Consider the following 13,089-nt stretch of genomic DNA (forward strand, 5'->3'; position numbering starts at 1 on the left):
CACTTAGTTACCTTTGATATTCAAGATCATTTGTATAGATGGATTTAAAAATTGGCCCCTATAGATTCTTCACTTAATACCTCCCCTCAGTCTGACAATACACCTCGGTTTCCTTTTTAACCAGTTTCTTGCCTGGTTCCTTTATATCCTGTATTCTCATGGCTTTTAGTTTAATTATATAGGAACGGTACTGGACCAGCAAAGACTACAGTCCATCTAGCTTGTCCCAAAAACGAATTAGAAGTCTTTGTCAAAATATTTCATCTAATTTGTAGCATCCTCAAAGTTTTGTCAGGCAGGCGCTACCTTTCTTAATCCGCGCTGGCAGTTTCTAATGAAGTTATTGCTATACAGGATCTCTTCTAGCCTACCACTCAGAATAGATACCACTTACTAATCATATATTCAAAAACTGTTACTTAGTCTGAGTGATTCAAGTAGCATTTGATATGAGATGGTAAATAGAAATTGTTTGACAATCTATGATGGGAGCCCAGTCTTAGCATTTTAAAAACCAAAGCAGTGGGAAATATGTATTGGGTTAATTTACAAATATTGATCATCTGTGCTACTACTAAACAATCTGGAATAGATACCCAGAAAAGGAACTTTAGAAAAGTGAGGGTGAGAGGCCACTCAGCTCATCAAAACTAATTTTTCTGGTTCATTAACATCGCATTCAATTGTACTGGGAATGAATTGGGTACATAGTCTAAGGCATATCATTGTAATCTGATTATTGCTTTACCACCAGTTTGTAAAATGAGGTGAGAGGCTGTGACAAGGTAGACCGATTTGAAGAGATTCTAAGATTATATAGACATATTTCTGCTTAAATTATATACTTGACTACAATATAGTTTAATCAAGAAAAAACTGGTCTGATTGTCGGTTTAGATATGCTTTTTGCTTACACTAAACAATGTGTTGTATGAAAGTAAAGAAATTCTTAGTTGTTTTTGAGCAGGCAGATAAAATATAGAACTCCTATTCTTGAGGCAAATATATAGAAAGATTTACTGCGCTTTATTTCTTTCTATGACTAAAGTATGTAAAGATATTTGAAGCTTTCAAGCCTTGCATTAAATCATTGTTTTATTTTACAATATACTTGGATAAATTACAAATTGCAATATTACTGTATTTCTACAAACCATTATTGTATGAGCTTCCAACACTTGCTTCACAATGGCTTGGGTAGCAGAAATTATGAATGTGACAATTACCATAAATGAATTAACATTTGCATCATGAAAACAATGCATTAGTTCTGAATGAAGATAGTGCCCTTAATCATCAATAGGTGCATCATTCAAACAAAGTATCCTCTTCATTTATCAGTTACTGTTGTTGCTTATGCAGGTTACATTACTCTGGCAATAATAATTCTAACGTAGTGTTTGGTTTGGAAAATAAGGTTTTGACTTACTCCTTTTTGAACTATTAATGATTATTCAGACAGCATATTAATGCCAAAGAATATGACAAGCGTGATGAGCTAGATAGTGTACATTGCAATAACTTATTAACTTATGTTTATCTAATTTTGTAACTATGCTTCATACCAGCGGTTACCAAACTAATTACACTAACCCCTCCCCGTAGACACTTTGTAAAAGACACACAGATTAATGTATTTCTAAGTTATTTAGTTCCTTTTTCCTTTAATAATGTGTGTTTGTTCTTCATTTGCAGTGATGTGATTGCATGATCTGCAGCATGGCTTTCCAGTACTGGCTATTCATTTGCATGACTTTGAGTTTGGATGCATAATCTATTAACCTGCTGCTGTTTCAGTTTTCTAACCTGCCTATAGAACAAATGTAATGGCTCCAGGTCCTTCCTCTATTCTGTAAGTTTGGACATACCACTAGAAGGAACTGGAAGACACAGTGCTTAGCACGCTGCTCTTCTTTGGAATCTGGTGTCAATCTAACAGAGATTGATGAATGGCAGTCTTGTGTCTCTGCTAGCAATTGAAATGAATTTGGACATGCTGAATCTAAGTCCAAGTGGGCATGGGTACATGGTGCACAACTGCCCATTGTTTGACACTAAATTGTCAATCGAAGATGTAGTAAGGATAACTGGGGTAAAAAAATAGAATATTTCAAACTGATTCGGTAGTGGGGGTGCTGTCCGGAGGTTGGACAAAATAGAACGAGGTTCTGTACCTGATCTGGGATTGCTTGATGCATACACTGGCTGTCCAATGTGGAACCATGATTCCCACCTTAAACACAAACTTATTAAAACTTGTTTTCTATAACGCATGTACCTCTGGTACCATCTTGTGCCACTTGTAAAGCAGTTATTCAACTGGTAAACTTTGAATGTGGACTCTCCATTAAAAAGCTCATTTAGATTTGCAACAAAAAATCTAAGAATATCAAACGCCTCAGTTCTTACACCAAGGTCAATAGCTCCAATGCTTTATCATTTGCTTTTTAACAATAGCCTAGTTTTGTTTTTTCTTTCCCTGGTTTTTGTTTTATAACATGTTCCTGTTTACTATCCAATAATAAGTAGCTTTGACTACTTTGTTCTGCAAATGGAAAGAAAAGCTACATCGTGCAAGAAATTTAGGCTTTGCACAATAACATAGTATTGTATTTATTTACCGTTTCATATTTTGACATGCAGTATTTCAGGCACAAAACCTTTGAGGATTAAGGAAAAGCCGTTTGTTTCTTTGTGTTCCAAAACATGTTAATTATTACAGGGTTCATTATGTACTTGAGTTTGTCACTGTGTTCTCTGCTGTGATCCCATTGTGTAACTGCCAATCTACATGCTGCTTATATAAATTATGTACATATAAACCAACAGAACTGGGTTATCTGTGTTCAGGAAATGTTCACAAAGTGAACAATAAGTTTCACAGTATCTTTCCACAATGTATCTTTGACCTGAATGCTTCATATGCTGCAAAAAATGTACAGTTCAATATATTGTAAATAAAAGTCTGTCAAGAGTTCAGAAAAGTGTTAATTTTGTTCATGTCCTGTCAGGGTAATTTTACCATTGATACGAGCTCAACCATAGAACGCAGAGTTAATAAGTTAGCTGTATCATGGTATAACAATTAACATAATTCATTAAGGCAAAACAGCAACACGTTAATTTTTCTCCTACTATAATGAACAGCTTCACTTTGCAATCTCCACAAACTGCTGGAGTTTCTGACTTTGGTCATTGTTCTGGGGAGACCATGTAAAGGGACAGACATTTTTGATGTTGCACACGTCAGATCATCATTGGAGGGATAAATCCAGATTGCACTAGCATCACCAAAAGGGGCCAGTTAGATATTCTGTTTGTTGTTAACCCACTATATGTGGAATAGTCCAGCCGATAGCCAAGTGAATGAGATTCTTCAACCCATACCTATATATCATCTGATCTGGAAATTTCTGGTTATTGCAGGGAAGATTCCCTATGCACTGCTTTAAAATGTTCCCTCAAGTCAGACTAGCTTTTACAGTTTCTCCAAAGTTTAATGTTAATTAAAACCATGAATGCTTGCATGAAGCAAAGCATTCCTTACAAAAGTGGTGAGGCCTAAGTAATCAACACCACAGGCTGAGATAGCATGTTTGGAAATAAATGTCACTTATCTGAAATATACGTTCTTTGTTCAAAATAAAACTTAGAATGTGGGAATTAAATTGTCATGTCTGGATTCTGATGATTCATGTACCCTGAAGTTATCATGGGTATTAATATGGCTATTTCACACCTAAAGCAGTGAACTCTTAACATGTCAGTCAGATTAGTTAATGATAAAATTGAGGTTTCTGAGAATTGTGGCTATGTAAGATATTGCTTTGATAAATAAAAAGTGCTGGACGTTGTTAGTTTTAAGCTTTACATAGTAATCGGTATTACAGTGTAGGAGTTCTTTGTCTCCTACATGTATGTAGAAGGGTGTCTTTGTAAAAGTGCATTTGTGGGCCAGTCAGCTCTAGTCCTCAAAGGACAGGAGAAATAGAGGTCACAGAAGTTAAAAAAAATTACAGCAGTACCAGGCAGATGCAAGTGTCACTTAGATTTGCAAGTTCCCCCAAGATCAAGAGAAATGAGACTTAAGCCAGTTAATCCAAATATGGACGGTGAATTTATCCACACGGCGCGAGCAGCGGTGGGAATCTCAGAGCGGCGAGTATTTAAAGAGGCCTCAGAGCGGCGCGAGCGGCGGCGGGAATGCGAGCGGCGGCGGGAATCTGAGCGGCGAGTATTTAGAGGCCCCAGAGACCAGGTAGGCCTCAGAGCGGCGGCGGGAATCTCGGAGCGGCGAGTATTTAAAGAGGCCTCAGAATCTCCAATCTCCGAACTCAGAGGGAAGGAGAGAAGTAAAAAGTAATCGAAGTGTGATGTCACCAGAAAGCAGGTAAGTGATTGGTTGGTGAGTATTTCTCTCTTTTTAAACCTTAACTCTGTGGTTTATACTTTCTAAGCTCTCTGTGGTGTAGTGGGGACTGTTGGTAAACCAGGGCCCTTAAATATACCATTTAACTAGTTTAATTGGTGGGATTGATTTGATTTAATTTAATTTCAATTAATTAAAGGGTAAGTCATGACAGGAGAGCCCGACCCCGTGACCTGCTCCTCCTGCGCTATGTGGGAACTCGGGGACACTTCCTGTGTCCCTGACAACTATGTGTGCAGGAAGTGTGTCCAGTTGCAGCTACTGGCAGACCACATTGCGGTGCTGGAGCTGCGATTGGATACATACTGGACCATTCGCGATGCTGAGGAAGTCGTGGATAACACGTTTAAGCAGTTGGTCACACCGCAGGCAAAGGTTGGACAGGCAGAAAGGGAAGGGGTGACCAACAGACAGAGTGCTAGGCGCAGGCAGATAGTGCAGGAGTCCCCTGTGGGCATCCCCCTCTCAAACAGATAACCACTTTGAGTACTGTTGGGGGGGATGGCTTATCAGAGGAAGGCAGCAGCAGCCAACTTCCTGGCACCAGGGGTGGCTCTGCTGCACAGGACGGGAGGAAAAAGAGGGGTAGAGCTATAGTAATAGGGGATTCTATTGTAAAGGGAATAGATAGGCGTTTCTGCGGCAGCAAACGAGACTCCAGGATGGTGTGTTGCCTCCCTGGTGCAAGGGTCAAGGATGTCTCAGAGCGGCTGCAGAACATTTTGGAAGGGGAGGGTGAACAGCCATTTGTCGTGGTGCATATAGGTACCAACGATATAGGTAAAAAACGGGATGAGGTCCTAAAAGCTGAATATAGGGAGTTAGGAGGTAAATTAAAAAATAGGACCTCAAAGGTAGTAATCTCAGGATTGCTACCAGTGCCACGTGCTAGTCAGAGTAGAAATAGAAGGATATTTCAGATGAATACGTGGCTAGAGGAATGGTGCGAGGGGGGAGGGATTCAAATTCCTAGGGCATTGGAACTGGTTCTGGGGGAGGTGGGACCAGTTCAAACCGGATGGTTTGCACCTGGGCAGGGCTGGGACCAATGTCCTAGGGCGAGTGTTTGCTAGTGCGCTGGGGGAGGGTTTAAACTAAAATGGCAGAGGGTTGGGAACCTGAGCAGGGGGGACAGAGGAAAGGGAAACAAGGATAAAAGCAAAAGATAGGAAGGAGAAAAACAAAAGTGGCAGTCAGAGAAATCAACGGTTTAAATCAAATATGGCCACAGTAAATAATAATTCTAATAGGTCTAAGAGCGTTAAAAAAACAAGCCTGAAGGCCTTGTGTCTTAATGCGAGGAGCGTTCGTAATAAGGTGGATGAATTAGCTGCGCAAAGAGAGGTAAACGAATATGATTTGATTGGGATTACGGAAACATGGCTCCAGGGTGGCCAAGGCTGGGAACTCAACATCCAGGGGTATTCAATATTCAGGAAAGATAGGCAAAAAGGAAAGGGAGGTGGGGTAGCATTGCTGGTAAAGAAGGGATTAACACAATTGTAAAGAAGGATATTAGCTCTGATGATGTGGAATCTGTATGGGTAGAACTGAGAAATACCATGGGGCAGAAAACATTAGTGGGAGTGGTATATAGACCTCCAAACAGTAATGCAGAGGTTGGGGATGGCATTAAAAGGGAAATTAGAGAAGCGTGCAATAAGGGCACAGCAGTCATCATGGGTGACTTTAATCTACATATAGATTGGGCTAACCAAATTAGTAACAATATTGTGGAGGAGGAATTCTTGGAGTGTTTACGGGATGGTTTCCTGGACCAATATGTCGAGGAACCAACCAGAGATCAGGCCATCTTAGACTGGGTATTATGTAACGAGAGAGGATTAATTAGCAATCTTGTTGTACGAGGCCCCTTGGGTTGGAGCGATCACAATATGATCGAATTCTTCATTAAGATGGAGAATGAAGTAGTTGACTCAGAGACTAGGGTCCTGAATTTAAATAAAGGAAACTACGATGGTCTGAGGCGCGAGTTGGGTAGAATTGATTGGGGAATGTTACTCAAAGGGTTGACGGTGGATAGGCAATGGCAAACATTCAAAGACCGCATGGATGAATTACAGAATTTGTTCATCCCTGTTTGGCATAAAAATAAAACAAAAAAGGTGACTCAACCATGGCTAACAAGGGAAATTAGGGATAGCATAAGATCCAAGGAGAGGACATATAAATTGGCCAGAAAAAGCAGTAAACCTGAGGATTGGGAGCAGTTTAGGATTCAACAAAGCCGGACAAAGGGATTAATTAAGAAGGAAAATTGAATGAGAGTAAGCTTGCAGGGAACATAAAAACTGTAAAAGCTTTTATAGATATGTGAAGAGAAAAAGATTGGTCAAGTCAAGCGCAGGTCCCTTGCAGTCAGAATCAGGGGAATTTATAATGGGGAACAAAGAAATATCAGACCAATTAAATACATATTTTGGTTCTGTCTTCACAAAGGAGGATACAAAAAACCTCCCAGAGATGTCGGGGAATATAGGGTCTGTTGAGAGGGAGGAACTGAATGAAATCAGTATTTGTAGGGAAATGGATGGGATTGAACGCTGATAAATTCCCAGGGCCTGATAATCTACATCCTAGGGTACTTAAGGAAGTGGCCCTAGAAATAGTAGATACATTGCTGATCATCTTCCAACATTTGATGGAATCTGGAACAGTACCCATGGATTGGAGGGTAGCTAATGTTACCCCACTATTCAAAAAAGGTGGTAGAGAGAAAATGGGGAATTACAGACCGGTAAGCCTGACATCGGTAGTGGGGAAAATGCTAGAGTCCATTATAAAAGATGTAATAGCAGAGCACTTGGAAAACAGTGACAGGATTGGACAAAGTCAACATGGATTTACAAAAGGTAAATCGTGCTTGACTAATCTACTGGAATTTTTTTGAGGATGTAACTGGTAAAATAGATACGGGAGAACCAGTGGATGTGGTGTATTTGGACTTTCAGAAGGCTTTTGATAAGGTCCCGCATAAGAGATTAGCATGTAAAGTTAAGGCACATGGGATTGGGGGCAAGGTATTAACTTGGATAGAGAACTGGTTGGCAGACAGAAAGCAAAGAGTTGGAATAAACGGGTCTTTTTCCGAGTGGCAGGCAGTGACTAGTGGGGTACCGCAAGATCGGTCCTTGGACCCCAGCTATTCACAATATATATTAATGATCTAGACAAGGGAACTAGATGTAATATCTCCAAATTTGCAGATGACACAAAGCTGGGTTGGAGTGTGTGCTGTGAGGAGGATGCCGAGAAACTCCAGGATGATTTGGATAGGTTGGGTGATTAGGCAAAAACATAAAAACATGGCAGATGCAATATAACGTGGATAAATGTGTGGTTATCCACTTTGGTGGCAAAAACAGGAAGGCAGATTATTATCTGAATGGCAATAGATTGGGAGAAGGGGAAGTGCAATGAGACCTGGGTGTCCTTGTGCACCAGTTGCTGAAGGTAAGCATGCAGGTGCAGCAGGCGGTTAAGAAGGCAAATGGTATGTTGGCCTTCGTAGCGAGAGGGTTTGAGTACAGGAACAAGGATGTCTTGCTACAGTTGTACAGGGCCTTGGTGAGACCACACCTTGAGTATTGTGTGCAGTTTTGGCCACCTTACCTGTGGAAGGATGTTCTTGCCATGGAGGGAGTGCAGCAAAGACTCACCAGGCTGCTACCTGGGATGGCAGGAATGACGTATGAGGAGAGATTGGGACGATTGGGCTTGTACTCGCTGGAGTTTAGAAGAATGAGAGGGGATCTTATTGAAACTTAGAAAATTCTAACAGGACTGGACAGACTAGATGCAGGAAGGATGTTCCCGATGGTCAGGGAGTCCAGAACCAGGGGTCACAGTCTAAGGATAAGGGGTAAGCCATTTAGGACAGAAATGAGGAGGAATTTCTTCACCCAGAGAGTGGTGAACCTGTGGAATTCTCTACCACAGAAGGCAGCAGAGGCCAATTAATTAAATATATTCAAGAAAGAGTTGGATGTATTTCTGTTAGGGTGAAAATTATATAGCTTAAAGCAGCAACATAGAGTTAAAAGAATGTATTGTAAGAAGTGAACTTGTAAATAAGAAACAATGGCACAAGACAAAACAAACTCAGCTTAAGACGGGGCAGGAATTAATTGTTTGTGTCTGCTCCCATTAAAACTATTGTGCTTGACATTATTATTGAACAGTTATTGAATGTGGGAAACACTAAATATTTCACAATTATTCAGTGGTGCAGCCTTCTGCAAACTATTTGCTGGAAGCCCTTTTGGATGTATTAATGTAATTCTACTATTCTATAATGCAAAGTAGATGAATCAAAATTGTGTGTATTGATGAGTTACAGTAATGTCTGTCTCTCTGGCCGGCTATACAATCAAATGTTATAGAGCGTACCTACACATATGTTATATCAAAAGAAAGCTCATCATTAGGGGACTCTTGTAGGTGTATTTACTGTTTGCTCTGACAAAAATTGTGCCGACGGTATACAAAAAACTTTCAAAATTCCGCTCATTATCCGCTCATTTGCATCGAGTGGGGGTGGGTTCATTGTGTGTGCGGGCGGGCCATCCTACAGTTGAGTGACGTGATGATTGACCAATCCTACAATTCAGTGACCTGACGGTTGACCAATCGGTGCGTGTGTGGGCGGGCCTTATCATTCTGAACCGAGGTGAGTCGCCGCCATCTTGATTCCAAACTTTTCATTTATTTTTCCCGCTTTCTGCGTCTTTAAAAAAAAAGAAGTTGCTTTTAAAACACACATTGTTTTTTAAAAACGTTAATTACTTTCTTAATCTTTTATCTAATCTCATTAATTTTCCTACCTTTCCCCGTATTTGCAGGTAGGCCTCGAAGCCTGGGCGTCTGTTGCCAGCCATGCTGGACCCGAGGCAATTGTTTTGTGGCAAGCTCCTCCCACCCCTCACCCCCCACCCCCCCGCTGGACCCGATTCCGAACCAGCGGCCAGCCATCTTGATAAAGGCTGGCTGGGCTCACTGCAAGTTCCTCGCGCTTCATTCACGCTCGTGCTGCACGGCGCACGCGCACCTCCACACAGAGCACGGCCAGAGGGAAGCGAGCAGGTTAGCGGGAGGGGGCGGGGCTCGGGAGGGGCGGGGAGAGGGAGCGGAGAGGGTTACCCTGGCAACCGGGCTCTCCGGCCGCCTCAAGCCGCTCAGGCCCGGTCCCGGAGATCAAGAGGCGGAGAGGGGAGGAGGGTTACCAAGGCAACCGGGCCCGGCCAGCCGCAATCGGCCGGCTCAAGCCGCCCAGGCCCGGTCCCGGAGATCGGGAGGTGGGTTACCAAGGCAATCGGGCCCGGCCAGCCGCAATCGGCCATCTCCAGCCACCTCGGGGCCGGCCTTGGGCTGACCGGGGTGCTGCGCTCAGCATGTCAGTGCGTGGGGCGGCACGGAGCTCAGCGGAGCCATCGCCGGCAGAGGGGAGAGGGTCTCCCTCTCCCCCTCTCCCTCTCCCTCTCCCCCACCCCCTCCCTCTCCCCCTCCCCCCCCCACTCCCCTCCCCTCCCCTCCCCTCCCCCCTCCACCCCTCCCCCTCTCCACCCCTCCCCCTCTCCCCTTCACCCCCTCCCCTCCCCCCACTTTCCCCCCCTTCCCTCCATACACTTTGCCCCCCTCTCCTCCCCCCTCCCCTTCCTCCCCCCGCTCCTTCCCCCCTCCCCTTTCCCCCCTTTTTCCTCCCTCCCCCTCCCCTCAGTCGCGCTCTCTCTTTCCCCCCCGCCCCCCAGTCGCGCGCCCGCTTCCCCCCCCCCGGCCGCGCGCCCGCTTCCCCCCGCGCGCCCGCTTCCCCCCCCCCCCGCGCGCCCGCTTCTCTTCCCCCCCCCCCCCCCGGCCGCGCGCCCTCCCTTCCCCCCCCCCCGGCCGCGCGCCCTCCCTTCCCCCCCCCCCGGCCGCGCGCCCTCCCTTCCCCCCCCCGGCCGCGCGCCCTCCCTTCCCCCCCCCCGGCCGCGCGCCCTCCCTTTTCCCCCCCCCTCAGTCGCGCCCTCCCTTTTCCCCCCCCCCTCAGTCGCGCCCTCCCTTCCCCCCCCCTCAGTCGCGCCCTCCCTTCCCCCCCCTCAGTCGCGCCCTCCCTTCCCCCCCCTCAGTCGCGCCCTCCCTTCCCCCCCCTCAGTCGCGCCCTCCCTTCCCCCAGTCACGCCCTCTCTCGCTCTTCCAACAATAACATGCCCTCAAAAGACCCTCGGCACCGCCGCGCACTTCAGCTAGTAATGTATAAAAGAAGTTTCAATACCTTGTTGCTGGGGGAACGTAATTGGATGAGGACAAGAGAATTGTTGCTGGGGGAACATAAATGGATGAACACATTTGTGTGTAGTGTTTTGCCTGTATAAAAGAATTTTGATATCACTGACGGTGAGAAGGTGATCACTAGACCGCGGGGTCTATGGCTCTTCTCCCAGAACGTTCTGTTAATAAACTGTGTACTTTTACTTTAAGACAGACTCGAGTGAATCTATTTTTCACAAACAAATTGGCGTAGTCGGCAGGATGCTCCGGAACTGAAAGACCGCCTGCACCAGTGAACCCGGACGAGAAGTCAAATTTTGACCGTCCAGAAATTGAGTCATCTGGGGAGGTGGAGGAACAGTGTCGTAGCATCACAAATCAAGTAAAAGTCTGCAAAAGGTAGGAGAACACAGTTGTATGGTGTGAATATGAAATAGGGAACACTGTGTTGCGATAAAAGTCATGAAGGAATGAATGGTACTTGACTGATCGACAAGGAGGATACCTGTCTCATCGATCCTAGCCTGAGCCGGAATTAAGAGGGCAATTGGGCCCCACGTGATGACCAGGATTAAGTAGGCTGAGAGACTCAAAAGTATCCTAGGATCGTGAGGTCGAGGACTATATATGTGTCTGACTGTGTAAGAAGGAAGAGAACGTAGGAGAATGGGTAAGAGTAGGTCTGAATTGAGATACAAACGCCAAAATTGTCTAACCAGAAATTATTTCAGGAGTCGCAGACCAGCCCGAATAGAGGAACTCAGCCGAAGGTAAGTCTGAAGTTGGACTAGTTATGGCATCGGGGAAAGAAATAGTGGGGACCCCCTGGGGGTCTCGTGGTTCTATGCAGATGACCGGAAGGGTATGGTAGACAAGATGCGGAAGGATGGGTGGGACCCGTTTCAGACGCCAGACACTCAGAGGGAGTGGCGGGATTAACAGAAACAAAAAAGAGGCAAAAAGGCGGGAGTCATTTTGGTAAATCAATTGGTATCAATGATACAAAAGAATAGCGAATTGCGCTGTAGATTGATGAGGCATAAAGGATAGAAGTATTGGAACAGGAAAATTAGTTCCTGAAAAATGGAACACAATGGAAAGATGGATATAGGATGGACAGGTCAGAACTTTGGAATGAAATAAATGTGGGACTATGTGCCGCAGGAAGCGGGGTTGAGGAAAGGCCCCCACCTTACAACAAGGCAGAAGCCACTGCAACACTAGAGGACTCGGAAAGTGAGGACGACATTAAGACCGTCAAGGCGGCACCACTTAGACGCACACAGAATGCCCAAAACCCTTTGACATACAAGGCTTTCACGCCTGCTGAGAAACAGATGATTAATCCAGATTTAGGAGAGATGAAGGCGAGGACCCGGAACGTCCAGTTCTGGCAGAAATTACAGGAACTCTACGAGATCCATGACATGCACGAGAGAGATATACATCAGTTGGTACGGGCTAAATGCCCCAGAGATAAGTGGGAACAAGTAGCTGACTTATATAAAAGTGGGGATTGGATACCCCAAATTAATGAAACCGAAGCCAATCGAAACACAGCTAGGAATAACTTTAAGAATGCGGTACAACTTGTAATGGGGGCAGCAACAGCCAACTGGGGATTGATCATGCAAATAAGGCAAAAGAAAGGTGAGAACACAAACACCTATGGAGAACGGCTGTGGTATCAGTATCGAGAGTCATCAGGACAAGATAATCCCCTGCGGGATGATGCCGTGTTTATAAAAATGTTTAAAGACTGGTTATCCGCAGAACATCAGAAAATATTGAAAATGGGTGTGGTGGTGGCCGACACCTACGACACAGCTGGGCTTGCCAGATAGATGGGAAGGATGACCAGCTGCATGAAAGACAGATAAAACGGGAACGAGTAGGCGCTGCTGGCACCCAGTCAGGACAGGCACCACAAAGGAAGAAAGGGGTCTGTTTTAACTGCGGGAAATGGGACATATAGCTAAAGAATGTAGGGGCCCAAAACAGAACCACCTCAGTTGTAATAACTGCGGAAAATTGGGCCATATCACTAACCATTGTTGGACAAAACGGGAGACCCAAGTGAACACAACTACCCCAAGTACCCCAGAGGATTACCAACAGTTGCTCGACTTCCTAAAAGCACAGGGAACCAAATGACGGGCAGCGGCCCCCGTTAGGAGGGAGGCAGATGAGAACCGGGTCTATGTACCAGTATTGTTAGGGGGCCAACAGTGTGATATGTTAATAGATACCGGAGCGACAGTGTCTCTCACGAATCTACCATTACCCGTCACTAAACACAAAATGTATATAATAGATCTGGGAGGAATGAAGATCCCAGCATATCGAAGTGAAGTGCAAACATTGGAAATAGCCAGGAAGTTACTACCGGCACA

At 44.9% G+C, this 13,089-nt stretch overlaps 2 protein-coding genes across 4 annotated transcripts in view; one reads left to right on the forward strand and one right to left on the reverse strand.

Annotated features, from left to right (window-relative positions):
* The window catches only part of hook3 (hook microtubule-tethering protein 3), a 127,473-nt gene extending 124,489 nt beyond the window's left edge, over positions 1-2,984 (forward strand). For both annotated transcript variants that reach the window (XM_086007766.1, XM_086007748.1), the window contains exon 24: positions 1,696-2,984. Coding sequence is in view for 1 of the 2 variants with exons in the window: in XM_086007748.1 (XP_085863874.1) it covers positions 1,696-1,711 (16 nt within the window). In the remaining variant the exon portion in view is untranslated. The remainder of the gene's footprint in view (positions 1-1,695) is intronic.
* pigg (phosphatidylinositol glycan anchor biosynthesis class G (EMM blood group)) overlaps positions 1-13,089 on the reverse strand; it is a 72,974-nt gene that overhangs the window by 8,557 nt on the left and 51,328 nt on the right. The gene's annotated exons all lie outside the window — the stretch shown is intronic.

This window comes from Somniosus microcephalus, chromosome 2, assembly GCF_052327205.1.
Source record: "Somniosus microcephalus isolate GS21.2 chromosome 2, FLI_Smic_1.0, whole genome shotgun sequence".
Taxonomy (NCBI): Eukaryota; Metazoa; Chordata; class Chondrichthyes; order Squaliformes; family Somniosidae; genus Somniosus; species Somniosus microcephalus.